This window comes from Bombina bombina, chromosome 6, assembly GCF_027579735.1.
Source record: "Bombina bombina isolate aBomBom1 chromosome 6, aBomBom1.pri, whole genome shotgun sequence".
Classification (NCBI taxonomy): domain Eukaryota; kingdom Metazoa; phylum Chordata; class Amphibia; order Anura; family Bombinatoridae; genus Bombina; species Bombina bombina.
The window spans coordinates 731,673,778-731,693,595 of NC_069504.1; the positions used below are offsets into that span (position 1 = coordinate 731,673,778).

The 19,818-nt window shown below is 39.3% G+C and overlaps 1 protein-coding gene across 1 annotated transcript in view; it reads right to left on the minus strand.

Moving 5' to 3' along the window:
- Positions 1–7,451: 7,451 nt before the first annotated feature.
- The window catches only part of MCOLN1 (mucolipin TRP cation channel 1), a 105,071-nt gene continuing 92,704 nt past the window's right edge, over positions 7,452–19,818 (minus strand). The window contains exons 13-14 of the mRNA XM_053717941.1: positions 17,026–17,156; positions 7,452–8,029 (exon numbers count right to left, since the gene is read on the minus strand). Coding sequence (XP_053573916.1) covers positions 7,990–8,029; positions 17,026–17,156 — 171 coding nt within the window. The 3' untranslated portion in view covers positions 7,452–7,989. The remainder of the gene's footprint in view (positions 8,030–17,025; positions 17,157–19,818) is intronic.

The window sequence follows — 19,818 nt, forward strand, 5'->3', positions numbered from 1 at the left end:
CTTACATGTGATGTGGGTGGTGTCATTTAGTAATGCTATTCTAGGTGTTAGCCGGAAATCTTCTCCTACCAATCTCTGAAAGTATGCCTCCAATTCCTTCCAGAAACCCGTTATTATGGGGCAATCCCACCACATGTGTAACAAACTGCCCTGTCCACCACATCCCCTCCAACACATTCGAGAGGAGTCAGGGTAAATGGTGCTTAGTCTAGTCGGGGTCAGATACCAGCGAGATAGGATCTTATAATTCATTTCAAGTATTTGTGGAGAAACGGAAGATTTTTTCGTTCTTTGAAATATAGTGTGCCAGGAGTCCTCGTCTATGTCGGTGTGTAAGTCATGAGCCCATCTTGTAGTAAAGTTTGGAAGTGTGGTGCTTTGAGGTTCTAGTAAGAGCCGACGAGATAAAGACAGAGAGCCGCGTATTGCTGTTTCTCTGTCGCATAATCTCTCAAAAGCCGTCAAAGGGCGGAGAAACTCCTTCTTATGTGGAGACGTCTGTAGGAAATGCTGAAGTTGTGCGTATTTAAGCCAGTGTGTATACCGGCCATCTGCTATAGTTTCTAACCTGTGTCTGTCCAGTAACTTCCCATTCTCTAAAAACCTGCTTAATGGTATTGTGTATCCCCATTCCCTAAATCGTCTAAATCCCTTGTCCAGTCCCCCCACCATCTCTGTGTTAAGAATTATTGGGAACAGAGGAGATCTAATGGATGAGATGTGAGGGTATAGAGTTTTTATTTTCTCCCATTCTTTGAAAAGGTGTTTGTGTATATCTAAGTGCTCACATTGTTTTGGTCTTAGATCAGGGGGAACCCAGCATAATGCTATATGAATGTATTTTTAATGACTTGTTATACCAGCTGCAGAGTATAAAATATATGAGAAATTGCATTTTCAGGTTTATTTGTGTATATGAAGTAGCTGGTTTTGTGCTTTTAAACCACTGCCTACTACAATGGGTTGAGCTTCAGGTAATATCAGATCTCATTATGTTATCACTTTGTGTACACACACTTGCTTCCTTATCCTATATTTGTATGGAAAACTATAGCTCAATACATAGAGAGAACAATGGAAAATTATCATTTTATTACTTAACTATCCTGCTCCCCACTGTGAGTGTAATCTCTTCTGCTGGCTGTGTTTACTTAGGCTTGTCAATAGCATATACTCCAGTATCAAAACTTTCAGTATAGGTTGGGAAATCACAAGCTAAATCATCTATTTCAAAGGCCAAAATGGGGGTAAAGGAGCGACGTGTAAACAATTTAATACACTCTAGCAGGTAAAATGGATCATTGGGAACAATTTAAATCGGAGAAAGTTTTTGGGTGAACTGTCCCTTTAAGCTCCCGATAATCAATTATCGGCCTAAGGGATGAATCCTTGTTGGTTACAAAGAACATTCCGGCTGCTGCGGGTGAAGAAGGTCTGATGAAGCCTTTCCTTAAATTGTCTTGTAAGTACTGCTTTAAATGAATTAATTCTGGTTGATTCAAAGGGTATAAATGACCGACAGGTAATGTTGCACCAGGATTAAGTTCAATAGGGCAATCATATACTCGGTGGGGAGGAAGGGTTTCAGCCTCAATCTTGCTGAAAACCTCAATGAAGTCTTGGTATGGTTCAGGTATTTGTTCTGAGTCTGTGTGTAGTAGTACAGGATGTGGATAACATGTGTTTTCACAATAAGAAGATTGAAAGTTAACGGTTAAATTAGTCCAATCAATATGAGGGTTGTGTGTTTGTAACCAATATAATCCTCGAACAATTGGGAAATGTGGTGATGGTATTACATCAAACGTTAAATATTCGGTGTGACCATCCTTAGTGGTGACTAGTATAGGAATCGTATTATGTGTGATGGGACCATTTGATATTACTGAGCCATGAATCGAGATATATAGGAGCGCCAATGGCTTAGATATACCACAGCTCCTATATATCTCGATTCATTGTTCCGTTTTTAGACCTATTAGGGGGTCTTCTTTATAGTGAGCAGATATCAGTCCTGGGCGCTGGTTACTTTTTCTTACTTTTTTCTTTTCAAGTGATATTACTGAGCCATCAATAACTTTAAATGAGACTGGTTTTTGTTTTAACACAATAGGTATTTTATTTTGTTGTACAGTAGAATTATCGATGAAGTTGCCAAAGGCTCCAGAGTCAACAATGGTGGAAGTGGACAGTCTCCTAAGGTCCCACTGTAAAAGGAGAGATAAATTGCAGTAAGATATAGGTTTATCTGAACATCGAGTATTGTTAATATGGGTAAACTTACTCTTTTTATTTTTTCGTAATATAGGACAGTCCGTTACTATATGACTGGGATTTGCACAATACATGCAAAGCTGATTGTTCCTTCTCCTCATCCTTTCTTCAGGAGAGAGAGGTCCTCGTATGACCCCAATTTCCATAGGGGTAACTTGCTCTGTGTGAGGAGGTTTTATGTGAGAATAGGAGGAGGTACTGGCTTTAAATGTTGATTCAGAATGTCCACGTTCAGCCTTGCGTTCTCTGAGCCTGCGGTCGATTTCAGTAGCCACCTTCATTAAGGCATCCAGGGTACTTGGAAGCTCAATACAAGCTAGCTCATCCTTAACAGGGTCAGACAAACCTAGTCTAAACTGGTTTCTGAGGGAGACCAGGCTCCATGCTGAATCAGAAGCGTATAACTTGAATTCAGTGATATACTCTTCCACTGACTTTTTCCCTTGTTTTAGGTTCCTCATTTTCTGTCCCGCTGTTAACTGGATGCCTATGTCTCTATATAGCTCATCCATAGCTAGGAAGAAATCTGCCAGAGAATTTAGTAAAGGGTCATTTGTTTCACACAAATGATCTGCCCAGATTCTAGGTTCAGATCTTAGAAATGAAATTGTAGACAAAACCCTAACCCTATCAGTGGGGTAAGTTTTGGGTTTTAGATTGTACAGCAGATGCGTTCTTAAATAGCCTATAATTTTTTCTATCACCATGAAACAAATCTGGCAAGCTTATCTGTGGTTCAGAACTGGGGGTTTGTTGTTCTTTTACCTCCTTAATCAGTTCCCTAAGAACCTGATTTTCGACTTGTAAGTCCAGGATAGCCTGCCCCATTTTGTCTACCTTTTGACTTAGGTTATAGACTACTTGGGGAATTTCAGCAGGATCCATTTCTTTTTAAGGCTTAGTATTATGTAAGCAACTAGCCCCCTTGATCGCTGAGAGTGCGGTTGGTAGTGACACAAACACTTCCTGGTTCTGTGTGCTGAGGATGCAGGGAGGAATGAGACGTGTGACGTCACAAGAGCTCCGATGATACCGGAACAGCACACAGAATGTAAGACTTATTGTTAGCGTATAAATATTGAAAATACAACATGAAAGTTCACTTTGTTCAGAGTTGAGTTAAGTAGACAGACTTCACTTACAATTAAGCTGTGGCTTGTAATGCAGGTGTGATTATGATATTCCGTGGTACACAAACTCCCTAAAGTTGGTTTTAATACTTGCCAAATCACTCAATGTTCTTGCCAGTTTTTAGTTGCAGCAGGCAGGTAGGAGCTGGGTGACAGCCTTCCACAATGGCACTGAAAGGAAGCAGAAATCTAGGAATAGTAGAGATTGAATTTAGGTAGGCTATCACAATGAATTGCAAGGCTCAGTGTTACTCCAAAGGTGAATAACAAAATACTAAGCAAGGAGTGCTTAGTGTGCAGGTGTTTTATGGGAGTAACTAGTTTGTGATTGGATGATCAGTAATTAAAGGAACAGTATACCCTAAAACCCTGACATATACTGACATATTCTTCTGGCACCTTTAACCCTGATATTTCTTCTACTGTTCCTTGTCCCTCGGCAGAATGACTGGGAGATGAGGGGAGTGGGAGGAGTATTTAAGCCTTTGGCTGGGGTGTCTTTGCCTCCTCCTGGTGGCCAAGTTCTTATTTCCCAAAAGTAATGAATTCAGCTATGGACCTCTTTCCATCATATATCATAGGATATATTAGCTAGAGCACAGGTGAAATAATTATCTGAAGGATGAGAGTAGGTTAGTAACCATGGTTACTGATCAGCTGATTCTTTCACCTGTGCTCTAGTTCAGATATAATTAATATGTGGCCTGTTAAAGGTCCTGAGGACCGAGGTGAGAAACACTGTTGCAAGTTGCAAATATACATAGAATATTGCGTTAATAAACAAAATAAAACGCATATAAACAGATCTGTGGTCTTTTTCTGCTGAACAAGGAGAGTCCTCTTTATTCAAATAAGTTAACAAAAATTTGCTTTAGCCCCATCAATTGTCATCATAGATAACTTATGCCTCCCTTTTTGACCCAGTAAAGCCAAACCTTATGGAAGTGTTCATTAGTTCCCTGAATCCAAGTAGCTGATTCCAACATGGCATATATATATAATTGATTTTGTATAGTACTTCTTGCCATGCTGGAGTTCCCACCTTCTAATGCCTGGCGATGCATATTCTAGTATCTGTACAGAATGTTTTAATGAATGTGTTTATTGCATAGTTATAGGGTTTTATGTGTTTATTTAGAAGGGCTTGGGAGGGTCAAATGCTCATTTAATAGTTTACTTATTAAGGGCTAGATTACAAACGGAGCGCAATCATTTGCACTATAGCGTTAAGGTGTATATAGTGAGGGTTACCGCTCCTATTACAAGTTGAAAGTTAACGAGATCGCAATCGTGATTTACTCTAGAATCATGAATAGAATCGAGATTTCAGAGCTCTTGTTAACTATTTGGCAAAAATAAAAAGTTGCACAAAACACTTAAAATATACATTACAAAGTACAGTTACACTTATAATAAAAAAAAAAAAAAAAAAAAAAAAGAGGATCAGAGAAGCCCCAAAAAGGTGCGCTGGTGCTGAATAGAAACTGTAAAGGTGCTGGATGGAAGCTGTGGATGGTCCTCGTAGATTTGCGGCTGCACTCCCAAAAGTGATCCGGGTGGATACTCAACTGTAAACAGAAAAAGAGGAGAGAGGCACCACCATAAAACAGTATCGCAGGAGCAGTATACCGGTGGTTCCCAACGAATCCCCCCCCCCGTGCTGGATATACTCACAAACGAAGCGGCATACGTACTATGCCTAAAACCACAGATCGGGACTATTCAGAGTCGCCCGACAGACATGCCGCCCAGGAGCCGGTACACGTGATCTCCAGATCTCCAATCACAGGCGAGTTGTCCTGTAGGCTCGGATTGCCCGTATGCTGATAGTAACTGTTCTCGGGAATGAGAGACACTGTATATCCAATGTAGCAATGAGTAGCACGTAGGTAATGATTGCACAGGCAGCAAGGTATCTCGTAAAAAGGGATAATTTATTGTTAAAAACAATTACAGCAACACGTTTCTCGGCTGAAAGCCTGATGAAACGGCCTTTCAGCTGAGAAACGGAGATCTGGAGATCACGTGTACCGGCTCCTGGGCGTGTCTGTCGGGCGACTCTGAATAGTCCCGATCTGCGGTTTTAGGCATAGTACGTATGCCGCTTCGTTTGTGACTATATCCAGCACGGGGGGGATTCGTTGGGAACCACCGGTATACTGCTCCTGCGATACTGTTTTATGGTGGCGCCTCTCTCCTCTTTTTCTGTTTACACTTATAACACTGTCTAAGAAAAAAAAAATATATTCCATGTGTACAAATTTATTTGTGTGTGTGTGTGTATATATATATATATATATATATATATATATATATATATATATATATATATATATATATATATATATATATGCGCATTAGAGCCTTTTGCCGTTAAGAAGATGAAGACATATAAAAACAAATTTATGCAATTTTCATATGAGGCAAAAACACTATCATAGGGCAGTACTTCATTCACATCCCTCTGACAACCACTATACTCTGAGGGGAACCAGGCTTCAATATGCTCTGAAGCACCTTTCACTGAAGAAATCAAGCACATCAACATGCTTCAACCACCTCCAACAGAGGCAAAGTAAAAATTGAGGTATGTGTGTGAGATAAGGTTTTAATAGTATTTTGAGGTTTTTGAAACTTTGCCTCCTCCTGGTAGGAATGTATATCCCATACGTAACAGCTCATGAACTATTGCCACATATATAAAAGAAAAAGGTACATTACATTGTGGTTAATATAAATGGAATGTGCAAATATGTGGAACTGGGACGTACCTTTCCTAATTAGGATGGTTCTGTACAGTACAAAATCTTGCATAGAGCAAATCGCAGAACTACTTATGTTGTATATCTGTTGTCTTGTAGCTGCAATTATATTATGGGTGGATTGCACAAAAATACATAGGACAAGCCTATATGAGCATATCTATAATATTGTGCATAGCTTTAGTTTTAAAAACAACAGTGTATCAGAGCATTTTAGAGTTCATCATAACAGATCAGCAAAAAGCTTGTTCATTCAAGTTATATATTGGATTAACCCATAGGAAACCAAGATAGACTATTACAATTACAAAAAAGGAAAAAATACTGCATCAATTAAAATTCCTACAACCTAAGGCACTAAATATAGACAAATGGACATACAGACTTTTGTTTAATTTATTGAGATATATATATATTATATTTTTTAAATATAAATGAACAGATGTTTTATTTAGTCTTAGTAGCTCTATGTTTAGGGCATTTATAAATATACACAGAGTTATGTTATTAAGTGGTTTATTACATATGTATCTCAGAACAATATGAAATATATCTCCATATACCATTTAAACAACATAAGTCGGACATGAAATATTTGATGGTTTCCTCTAAGAGGAATGTCCATCATATTTGGCAATTGTATCACACGTTAAAATGGGGGCAGATATAAATCTGAGGTGTATAAATGATCAAAGCTACTAAAGAATTTTTGTCCCTAGTACAGATCCATAGACTCTCCTGCAGGTGTCTTACTGAGCCCAATGGCACGGCAACTTTGATGTGAATCAGTGAACACCAGGAAAAGTAGGCCAAGGCTTTAGCAACGGAGGCAAGTCCAAGTACAACTAGTGGTCAACCAAGTGGATCTTCTACTCCATTTGAAGACGGTTTTAGATGTGCTAGTTTAATCTGTACTTCTACAAAGTGCATTTTTATTTGTTTATGAGAAGGATTAAATATATTTTACCAATTATCTGAGTTGTGTTTTATTTCTGTTTTACAGTTATTTCTCTCAAAGATTTCAAATTGTCTACTGATATTACAGCAGCACTGTAGAATCAATTTTAGAAGTTTCCTACCATGAAGACTCCCTGTGGAATTGAGTCTTATTTGAACTGAATTTGGACTTTGCTACAATGGTTTTTGCGTTTTACAACTTGAATTTATCCTCTGGTTTTATTATAAGTTGTATTTGTACAAATTATATTTTCTAGATTATGTAAGAGGTACAACGCCTCCTTTAACAAGATTAAGACAATACCTAGGTATTTTCACAAAGAATAAATCCCTGCTGCTATAATTTATTTAAAATGAAAATAAACAGATAAAGTTAATATACAAAAGTATATACAACAATGTAAACATATATACATAAACACACAGCCCATGCGGGTGTGGGAGTGACACTTTTATTCTAATTAAAATACACCAAAATAGTAATAAAAATAAAATAGACGATAAGTGCCACAATCAAAATCTGAATCTAATTGGCTGCATTGTGTGAAAGGTAACCTTTTACGTTCTTAATGTGCATTTGGCAGTCTCGGTTTTGCTTGTCTGCAAGCTTATTTTGTCCTTTGTCCCTTGGGTTCAGTCCTTTGGTTCCCCATTGCGATATTTATTTAAAAGAAATACATACATAAAAAAACCCTGTATAAAATGCCCAGTTTAAAAACGTACCTTAACTAGACAACCAATTACAAAAGGTTTTAAAAGAAATTTTAGAACCCTATTTTCTTTAAATCATAACGGAAGACTTTAAAAAAATCTTTTAAATAAAAAGTCCATGGGAACCCTGAACCACCATAGGAACCAAAGTATATTCAGTTGATGACTGCAGAATTATCATCATCATCTTCATTCCTAAAATTAAAAGAAGGGAGGTTAGAGGGGGAGAAAATGTTTTTTTTTTTATTAGAACAACACTTTTTATTACATTTCAAACAATATACAACAAAATAAAACAGATATACATATAAGAAGGCAGAAACCATTAAAGGGATAGTCTAGTCAAAATGATACTTTCATGATTCATATAGAGCAGGCAATTTTAAGAAAGTTTCTAATTTACTGCTATTATCAATTTTTCTTAATTCTCTTGGTATCTTTGTTTGATAAAGCAAGAATTTAAGCTTAGGAGCCGGCCCATTTTTTGTTCAGAACCTGGGTAGAGCTTTCTGATTGCAAGCACAATCCAGATGCTGAAGCAAAAAATGGGCCAGCTCCTAGGCTTACATTCAAATAAAGATAGCAATAGAACAAAGAAAAATTGATAATAGGAGTAAATTAGAAAGTTGCCTGCTCTATCTGAATCATGAAACTTTAATTTTGACTAGACTATTGCTTTTAAAGGATTACTTTTATATACTGGGCAGTAATTTATTAAACAGCTTGTGGGGAATGCAACAATTTGAGGAAGCCGGATTCGTCATCGATATGCTAAATACAGTATGAGATTCAGGCAGAGGAATTGCGCAATATTTACCATAACTCAATGATGAAGCGTCTTTCAAAAAACAAATTTATGCTTACCTGATACATTTATTTATTTCCGGATATGGTGAGTTCACGGCTTAAGTAATTACTGTTGGGAATATCACTCCTGGCCAGGAGGAGGCAAAGAGCACCACCGTTGAACTGCTAAGTATCACTCCCTTACCCACAACCCCCAGTCATTCGAATAAAGGGAAATGGAGAAAAAGGAGTAACACAAGGTGTAGAGGTGCCCGAGGTTAAAAAGGCACCTCAAAAGAACAACTGTCTTAAAATAAAGGGTGGGGCTGTGGACACGCCATATCCAGAAATAAATAGATCAGGTAAGCATACATTTTGTTTTTCTTTCCTAAGATATGGTGAGTCCACGGCTTGAGTAATTACTGTTGGAAACCAATACCCAAGCTAGAGGACATGGATAAATAGGAAGGGACAAGACAGGCAGTCCTAAACAGAAGGCACCACTGCTTGAAGAACCTTTCTCCCAAAAGAAGACAAAAGTATAAAATTTGGAAAAAGTATGTAGAAAAGACCAAGTTGCAGTCTTGCAAATTTGTTCCACAGAAGTTTCATTTTTGAAAGCCCAAGAAGAGGAAACGGCTCTTGTGGAATGAGCCGTAATTCTTTCAGGAGGCTGCTGTCCAGCAGTCTGATAAGCCAAACAAATTATACTTCATAACCAAAAAGAAAGAGTAGTAGCAGTAGCTTTCTGACCTTTACGTTACCCAGAGAAACAGACAAAGAGGGCAGAGAACTGGCGAAAATCCTTAGTTGCCTGTAAGTAGAATTTAAGAGCACGTACAACATCCAAATTGTGTAACAAATGTTCTTTGGAAGAAGAAGGATAAGGACACAGAGAGGGAACAACAATTTCCTGATTGATATTTCTATTAGAAACAACCTTAGGAAGGAAACCTAACTTAGTATGAAGAACCGCCTTATCGGCATGAAAAATAAGAATCACACTGCAGAGCTGAGAGTTCCAAGACTCTTCGAGCAGAAGAGATAGCAACAAGAAACAAAACCTTCCAAGATAACTTAATGGCTATGGAATGCAACGGCTCAAACGGAGCCAGCTGTAAAAAAAACTTTACAAACAAGGTTAAGGCTCCAAGGAGGAGCAACAGACTTAAAGACAGGCCTGATTCTGACCAAGGCCTGACAAAAAGATTGCACATCTGGCTAGGGTTGCCACCTCAGCCATGTTTTCTTGGATACTTATGATTTACACATGCTGCAGGGTGTGCAGGGAGGAACATGTATTGCGTTTCTGGACAGCACTATTTATATTCCTCCCTGCACACCCTGCAGCATGTGTAACTTATAAGTGTTCTGTATTTTAAGGAATGGGTGGCAACCCTATATCTGGCACATCCAAACATTTATGAAGTAAAACTGATAAAGCAGAAATCTGACCATTCAGGGTACTGACTGACAATCCCTTCTCCAGGCCTTCCTGAAGAAAAGATAAAATTCTAGGAATTCTAATTCTACTCCAAGAGTAGCCCTTGGATTCACACCAATAAAGATTTTTATGCCATATCTTATGGTAAATCTTTCTAGTAACAGGCTTGCGAGACTGAATCATGGTCTCAATGACCGACTCAGAAAAACCACACTTAGACAGAATTAAGTGTTCAATCTCCAAGCAGTCAGCTTCAGAGAAATAAGATTTGGATGAAGGAAGGGACCCTGAATCAGGAGGTGCTTCCTCAGAGGTAGTCTCCAAGGTGGGAGAGATGACATCTCCACTAGGTCTGCAAACCAGATCCTTCAAGGCCACACAGGGGCTATTAGAATCACCGACACCCTCTCCTGTTTGATACGAGCAATGACTCGTGGAAGGAGAGCAAATGGAGGAAACGGGTATGCCAACCTGAAAACCCAAGGAACCGCCAAATCATTTATCAGAATGGCCTGCGGATCTCTTGACCTTGAACCGTACCTTGGAAGCTTAGCGTTCTGATGGGACATCATCAGATCTAACTCTGGCACCCCCATTTGAAAAAGCTGGAAAACACCTCCGGATGGAGTTCCCAATCCCCGGGATGAAAAGTCTGTCTGCTCAGAAAATCCGCTTCCCAGTCGTCTATCTGCCATCCATATTCCAGGAGTAGACAGCAATTGTGGGTCTCTGCCCACTGAAGAATCAGAGTAACCTCCTTCATGGCTAAGGAACTCAGAGTTCTATCCTGGTGATTGATGTAAGCCACAGAGGTTATGTTGTCTGACTGGAATCTGATAAACTGGGCTGAGGACAACTGAGGCCAAGCCAATAGAGCATTGTAAATCACCCTCAACTCCAAGAAGTTGAAAAAGTAAGAACAGAGTAACCAACTCTGGCTTTGTAAACTAGGGCAGCAATTGTTAGGAAAACGCAGTAAGTACCTCTTTACAAGTTCCTAACCGCTTTAAAGCCACCACTACCCGACTGCAAGGAATGACGTGGAATACGGCTATACCCCAAAACTTGCTTGAAGATGAAATCAAAATTTTCTTCAGGCACCTAAACTTCACTTCCTCCATGCACCGAAGGCAAAGAGAATGACTGGGGGTTGTGGGTAAGGGAGTGATACTTAGCAGTTTAACTGTAGTGCTCTTTGCCTCCTCCTGCTAGCCAGGAGTGATATTCCTAACAGTAATTACTCAAGCCGTGGACACACCATATCTTAGGAAAAATGTTTTAATGAAATAAAGTGTCCCTGTTTTAAAGATTACTTTTATATACAGGGCAGTAATTTATTAAAGTTTACTATCACTTTAAGAAATTGAAATGGCCGAGTTAAAAATAAATTAAAAACAAAAAAAACAAACACACAACATAAATTTTAACCCCACACGATTAAATTGATTTAAAAAAAAAAAAAATTTAACTCCTGTTTATCTATATATCTTTATAATAACTATTATTATGCAGGAAGGTTATAGGTGAGGATAAAAGATAAGCTTTTTTGACTTCTAAAACATCACATTATAAAGACATATCAAGTATATGGTAGAGGAGAAAAGTAAAGTAAAGGAAGTCTAATGGGCATCAAATCTGAGGTACAAGTTTTTTTTTTTTAAATAAATTACTTAGAGGAAGATCACATCCTCCTTTATTTTTATCATCATTTGAAATAGCTGTTTTTGCCTGTTATACCTATCCATAAAATTTCAGTATTTAAGTACTGGTTTAAAAAAAAGCTAGGGTAAACAAGAAGTTTCAGAAGAAATAATGCTGCCAGTGAAGGAATGGGGAGACAGATGTACTAGAATGTTAATATTCCATTCTTCTCTCTCCGAAATGGTCCGAGTATACAGTGACAGATAAGACGTAGAGAGGAGAGAGTGAGTGGAAATGTATTACTGTCATTTTATAAGAGGATATTTGTACAAAGCTGCTGCTCAGTAAAAGTGGCTTTTTTTTTTATTCACAAGTTTGGTGCCTATCTACTTTGCGATGTACAGGGACCTTATTTTCCAGTTTGTAGTATTACAACTGGACAAGGGTGTTATCAGGTATTTGTAGAGTGCCAACAGATTCCGCAGCGCTATGAACATTTACAGGGGTCAAGTGGGTACAGGGCCCTGCAGAGACTTGCACTGTTGTAGTCGGCTCTTCTGAATATTAACTACAAAAAGCTGGGCTCATGGGCTTACATGCTATGGGGTTTAAGGGGACAGCAGTGGAGATAGGAAGGTTAGTGTAGGTTGTATGCATCCCTGAATAGTAGAGTTTTCAGGGAGTGCTTGAAGCTTTCAAAACTAGGGGAAGAGTCTTGTGGAGCAAGGCAGAGAGTTCTACAAGATGGGAGCCAATCTGGAGAAGTCCTGTGAATGTGAATGTTAGGAAGTAACAAAAGAGGAGGAGAGTAGGAGATTGTGAGCAGAGCGAAGGGGACGGGAGGGAGACTATCTGGAGACAAGGTTTGAGATGTATGTGGGGGCGAGCAATGCAGTAGAGGGCTCTGCGTTTGTCAGAGTGAGAATTTTGTGTTTAATCCTGGAGGCAAGACGAAGTCAGTAAAGGGATTGGCAGAGAGGTGCAGCACATGAAAAGCGACGTGTAAGAAAGATGGCACAGGCATTCATTATGGATTGTAAAGGAGCTAAGCAGGAGCTAGGGAGACCAGAGAGGATGGAGTTGCAGTAGTCGAGGTGGGAAAGGATGAGAGAGTGGATTAAAATCTTAGTTGTGTCTTGTGTAAGGAAATGTCTAATTTTAGAGATGTTTTTAAGGTGGAAGCGGCAGGCTTTAGCCAAGGACTGAATGTGAGGAGTGAAAGATAGATCTGAGTCAAGTGTGACCCCAAGACATTGGACATGTGGGGTTGGGGTAATGATGGAGTTAACAGTTATAGAGAAATAGGGGGGTGATTTTGGAAGAAGGGGGAAAAATAAGGAACTCAGTTTTGGAAAGATTTAGCTTGAGGTAGTGAGAGGACATCCGAGATAAGATATGAGAGAGACAGTTAGGGACACGGGTTAGCAAGGAAGGAGATGGTTCTGGTGCAGAGAGGTAGTTTTGGGTGTCGTCAGCATACAAATGATAATAAAACCTGTGGGACTTTATTAAAGGGATATTCAACACTTAGTGTAACATGTTTTTATATTGTAAATTAAAAAACGGAGGTCCGCCTACACTATACCCCTACTCCCTTGCCGCCTTGCTTCTGTCCTAATCAGCGGCGCTAACTACTCTAATACCCGGTCAATATGGATAGAGGTAACGGGGCAGAGGATGCCACAATGAAGGCTACACTAAAGGTACGGTTAAACAGAGAGGAAGAGAACCACGCGAGAGCTGTGTCACAGATGCCGAAGGAATGGAGGGTTTGGAGCAAAAGTGGGTGGTCAACAGTATCAAAGGCTGCAGACAGATCAAGGAGGATAAGTAGAGAGAAGTGGCCTTTGGATTTTGCTATACGTAGGTCGTTGGCAACCTTCAAGGGACAGTCTACACCAGAATTTTTATTGTTTAAAAAGATAGATAATCCCTTTATTATCCATTCCCTAGTTTTACATAACCAATACAGTTATATAAATACACTTTTTACCTCTGTGATTACCTTGTATCTAAGCCTCTGAAAGCTGCCCCCTTATTTCAGTTCTTTTGACAGCAATCCATTTTAGTCAATCAGAGCTGGCTCCCTACGTGCGTGAGCAAAGTGTTATCTATTTGCCACATGAACTAACACCCTCTAGTGGTGAAAAACAAGGGCTTAGAAATTAGCATATGAACCTCCTAGGTTTATCTTTCAACTAAGAATTCCAAGAGTACAAAGCAAAATTGGTGATAAAAGTAAATTGGAAAATTTATTAAAATTACATTCTCTATCTGAATCATGAAAGTTTATTTTGGACTAGACTGTCTCTTTAACAATTAATGTCTCTGGAGTGTAGGGGGCGAAATCCAGGTTGCAGTGGGTCAAGAAGGGAGTTTAATGTAAGGAAATGGGATAGACATGCATATACTAGCTTTTCAAGAAGCTTTGAGGCAAAAGGGAGTAGGGAAATAGGGCGGTAGTTGGATGGGGAGGTTGGATCGAGAGAAGGCTTTTTGAGGATAGGTATGACCAGTGCATGTTTAAGAGATGAGGGAAATATACCAGTGCTGAGGGAGAGGTTAAAGATGTGTGTGAGTATAGGGGTAAGGGTAGAAGAGAGGGAGGGGAGTAGCTGTGAGGGGAGTAGTTGTGAGGGGATGGGGTCGAGGGGACAGGTCTTGTGGAGAGAGGATAGTATAAGGGCAGAAACTTCTTCCTGTATAACAGGGGCAAAAGAGCTAAATTTCTGGCTATGTGGGTTTTAAATGATTTTGAGCTTTTTGGGGGTTGGAGACCGGTAATATATTGAGCCGATTTAATTTCTGATGGAGTTGATTTTGTTGTTGAAGTAGCTGGCAAAATCTTGAGCTGAAAAAGAAGTTGTAGTGGGAGGTGGGGGTGGGCGGAGAAGAGGATTGAATGTGGAGAACAGACATTTTGGGTTTGAAGAAAGAGTAGAGATAAGATTAGAAGTAATGTTGTTTATATAGATTAAGGGCAGAATAGTAAGAGTTCAAGATGAAGTTATAGTGAAGAAAGTCCGCTGAACTCCGAGATTTCCTCCAGTGTCGCTCAGCAGTATGGGAACATCTGCATAGGTACTGTGTCAGAGGATGAGTGTATGATTTCGAGCTATGGTAGTTGGGGCCAGATTGTCAAGGACCAATGTAAGGGTAAAGTTGTAGTGTAGATTCATCGGGGCAGGAAAAGGAGGGGATGGAAGAGAGGAGAGGTTCGAGAGAGCTAGCGAGCTGTTGCTGATCTAATGACTTGATTCTTGAAGTTTGGTGTGAGGGGTAGAAGGAGGGAGAGTTGTAGGGAGGGAAGTAATGTTACAGGTGATGGTCAGAAAGAGGAAAGGGGAGTTTGTGAAGGGTGTGCCCCTAAGCACCTACTGTGGAGGAATCACTTTGAACCAGTGTTCATATTACTGTCAGTTCACTTGCAGCGATTTATTTTTTTCTTAATTACAAAAACAGAAATTAAAGGGACAGTCTACTCCAGATTTTTTATTGCTTAAAAAGATAGATAATCCCTTTATTACCCATTCCCCAGTTTTGCATAACCAACACGGTTATATTAACCCTTTGAGTGCTAAGCCAATTCCCACCTGGGTGCTAAACTGGATTTAAGTTTTTTGTTTTTTTTAACTCCCCCCGATCCCCAAGACTTATACAGTTGGAAAGGTTAGGTGATTACCTTCTTGGGGGTCTTAAGCTGCTTAGATGCCTGAGATACAGGCTTCAAAGTAGCATGCCCTCTTTCGCTATATTGTGCATTATAAATTTTAAATAAAGTTGCGCTGTGACATCACGTCATTGTGTGTGACGTCACAGCGCAAAATACAAGCCCGATCGTCGGAGTGGGAGCCCCCATATTGTTCTCATGGTGGGTGAGTGCTAGCGATGGCTCTGAGCCGTCGTCAGCACCTGACTGGGAAAATCTGCGACGGCTCAGAGCCGTCGTTAACATTCAAGGGGTTAATATACTTTTTTTTACCTCTGATTACCTTGTATCTAAACCTCTGCAGACTGCCCCCTTATTTCAGCTCTTTTGACAGACTTGCATTTTAGCCAGTCAATGCTCTCTCATAAGTAACTCCACGGGCGTGAGCACAATATTATCTATTGGTCACACATGAACTAGCGCCGCTTTTTAGCTGTGGAAAAAAATTCATATGCATTCAGATAAGAGGCAGCCTTCAAGGGCTTAGAAATTAGAATAGGAACCTACCTAGGTTTAGCTTTCAATTAAGAATACCAAGTGAACAAAAGCAAATTTGAGGATAAAAGTAAAATTGGAAAGTTGTTTAAAATTACATGCCCTATCTGAATCATAAGTTTAATTTTGACAAAACTGTCCCTTTAAGGAGGATTTGTAAAGGTTGATCTTAATGAACTTTTTGTCTTGGTGAGATTTGAATAAGAGAGAGAGGAGAGGGAAAATAAAGTAAACAAGGAAAAGAGAAATGTGGTTGGGAAGGGATATTAAAAGGGACAATGTTAACATGTTCATGATTCAGACAAAGCAGGCAATTAAACAAATAAAATAAATAAAAATAGTTTTACATCCAATACCAAAATGTCTTCTCATATGCATTCTTTTTGAGACATCAAAAGCATTGCAAGAGTTTAAAGTATATACATTTGTGTCTGATTGGCTGATCTATGTCGCATGATACAAGGGGCAGGGATATGAAAGGCATTTTTTAAATTTGTCAGAACCCCCCCCCCCCCAAGAAAAAACAAAAAAACTACTACTTATGTGAAATTCAAAGTGTTATTGCATTGCCTTTTTATTATGCAAGTGTTTATTATACAATTCTACTGTACTTAAAAGGGATATGAAAACGCATTTTTTTCCCTTTCATGATTCTGATAGAGCAGCAATTTTAAGTAACGTCTAATTTACTCCAATTATCAATTTTGCTTTGTTCTCTTAGTATCTTTATTTGAAAAGCAGGAATGTAAGCTTAGGAGCCAGACCATGGGTAGCACCTGCTGATTGGAATGTAGCCACCAATCAGCAAGCACTACCTAGGTTTCTGAACCAAAAATGGACTGGCTCCTAAGCTTACATTCCAGCTTTTCCAAATAAAGATACCAAGAGAGTAAAGATTAAAATGCTAATAGGAGTAAGTTTGAACATTGCTTAAAATCGCTGCTCTATCTGAATCATGAAAGAAAAAATTGGGGATTTATATCCCTTTAATGGTTCTTTAACAAGAGTTAAGTTATGGAACAGTGTGAAGGAGAAAAATGTAGATGAGAAGAAGTGAGGCCATAAAAGATCCTGCTCTAAAACACAACAGTCATGTGATAACGTGAATATACTCACTGTTTACTGCAGCAGAACATGGAACAATTAGTGTTACTGGCTGAGCGGTATTTGCCAGAGCTAGGACTGTCCTTACACTCTGCTATGTACTGATAGAGAGCAGTTTCACTGTCATCTCCTGCGTTTTGAAACTGAAAAAAAGGAACAAAGGATGTAAAATGTTTCATCACCGTCTTCATACTCTTAAAAGGGACACTAAGTCAAAAAACATAATTTATGTAAGAACTTACCTGATAAATTCATTTCTTTCATATTAACAAGAGTCCATGAGCTAGTGACGTATGGGATATACATTCCTACCAGGAGGGGCAAAGTTTCCCAAACCTTAAAATGCCTATAAATACACCCCTCACCACACCCACAAATCAGTTTAACGAATAGCCAAGAAGTGGGGTGATAAGAAAAAAAGTGCGAAGCATATAAAATAAGGAATTGGAATAATTGTGCTTTATACAAAAAAATCATAACCACCACAAAAAAGGGTGGGCCTCATGGACTCTTGTTAATATGAAAGAAATGAATTTATCAGGTAAGTTCTTACATAAATTATGTTTTCTTTCATGTAATTAACAAGAGTCCATGAGCTAGTGACGTATGGGATAATGACTACCCAAGATGTGGATCTTTCCACACAAGAGTCACTAGAGAGGGAGGGATAAAATAAAGACAGCCAATTCCTGCTGAAAATAATCCACACCCAAAATAAAGTTTAACGAAAAACATAAGCAGAAGATTCAAACTGAAATCGCTGCCTGAAGTACTTTTCTACCAAAAACTGCTTCAGAAGAAGAAAATACATCAAAATGGTAGAATTTAGTAAAAGTATGCAAAGAGGACCAAGTTGCTGCTTTGCAGATCTGGTCAACCGAAGCTTCATTCCTAAACGCCCAGGAAGTAGATACTGACCTAGTAGAATGAGCTGTAATTCTCTGAGGCGGAATTTTACCCGACTCAACATAGGCAAGATGAATTAAAGATTTCAACCAAGATGCCAAAGAAATGGCAGAAGCTTTCTGGCCTTTCCTAGAACCGGAAAAGATAACAAATAGACTAGAAGTCTTACGGAAAGATTTCGTAGCTTCAACATAATATTTCAAAGCTCTAACAACATCCAAAGAATGCAACGATTTCTCCTTAGAATTCTTAGGATTAGGACATAATGAAGGAACCACAATTTCTCTACTAATGTTGTTGGAATTCACAACTTTAGGTAAAAATTCAAAAGAAGTTCGCAACACCGCCTTATCCTGATGAAAAATCAGAAAAGGAGACTCACAAGAAAGAGCAGATAATTCAGAAACTCTTCTAGCAGAAGAAATGGCCAAAAGGAACAAAAAACTTTCCAAGAAAGTAATTTAATGTCCAATGAATGCATAGGTTCAAACGGAGGAGCTTGAAGAGCTCCCAGAACCAAATTCAAACTCCAAGGAGGAGAAATTGACTTAATGACAGGTTTTATACGAACCAAAGCTTGTACAAAACAATGAATATCAGGAAGAATAGCAATCTTTCTGTGAAAAAGAACAGAAAGAGCGGAGATTTGTCCTTTCAAAGAACTTGCGGACAAACCCTTATCTAAACCATCCTGAAGAAACTGTAAAATTCTCGGTATTCTAAAAGAATGCCAAGAAAAATGATGAGAAAGACACCAAGAAATATAAGTCTTCCAGACTCTATAATATATCTCTCGAGATACAGATTTACGAGCCTGTAACATAGTATTAATCACGGAGTCAGAGAAACCTCTTTGACCAAGAATCAAGCGTTCAATCTCCATACCTTTAAATTTAAGGATTTCAGATCCGGATGGAAAAAAGGACCTTGCGACAGAAGGTCTGGTCTTAACGGAAGAGTCCATGGTTGGCAAGATGCCATCCGGACAAGATCCGCATACCAAAACCTGTGAGGCCATGCCGGAGCTATTAGCAGAACAAACGAGCATTCCCTCAGAATCTTGGAGATTACTCTTGGAAGAAGAACTAGAGGCGGAAAGATATAGGCAGGATGATACTTCCAAGGAAGTGATAATGCATCCACTGCCTCCGCCTGAGGATCCCGGGATCTGGACAGATACCTGGGAAGTTTCTTGTTTAGATGAGAGGCCATCAGATCTATCTCTGGGAGCCCCCACATTTGAACAATCTGAAGAAATACCTCTGGGTGAAGAGACCATTCGCCCGGATGCAACGTTTGGCGACTGAGATAATCCGCTTCCCAATTGTCTACACCTGGGATATGAACCGCAGAGATTAGACAGGAGCTGGATTCCGCCCAAACCAAAATTCGAGATACTTCTTTCATAGCCAGAGGACTGTGAGTCCCTCCTTGATGATTGATGTATGCCACAGTTGTGACATTGTCTGTCTGAAAACAAATGAACGATTCTCTCTTCAGAAGAGGCCAAAACTGAAGAGCTCTGAAAATTGCACGGAGTTCCAAAATATTGATCGGTAATCTCACCTCCTGAGATTCCCAAACTCCTTGTGCCGTCAGAGATCCCCACACAGCTCCCCAACCTGTGAGACTTGCATCTGTTGAAATTACAGTCCAGGTCGGAAGAACAAAAGAAGCCCCCTGAATTAAACGATGGTGATCTGTCCACCACGTTAGAGAGTGTCGAACAATCGGTTTTAAAGATATTAATTGATATATCTTCGTGTAATCCCTGCACCATTGGTTCAGCATACAGAGCTGAAGAGGTCGCATGTGAAAACGAGCAAAGGGGATCGCGTCCGATGCAGCAGTCATAAGACCTAGAATTTCCATGCATAAGGCTACCGAAGGGAATGATTG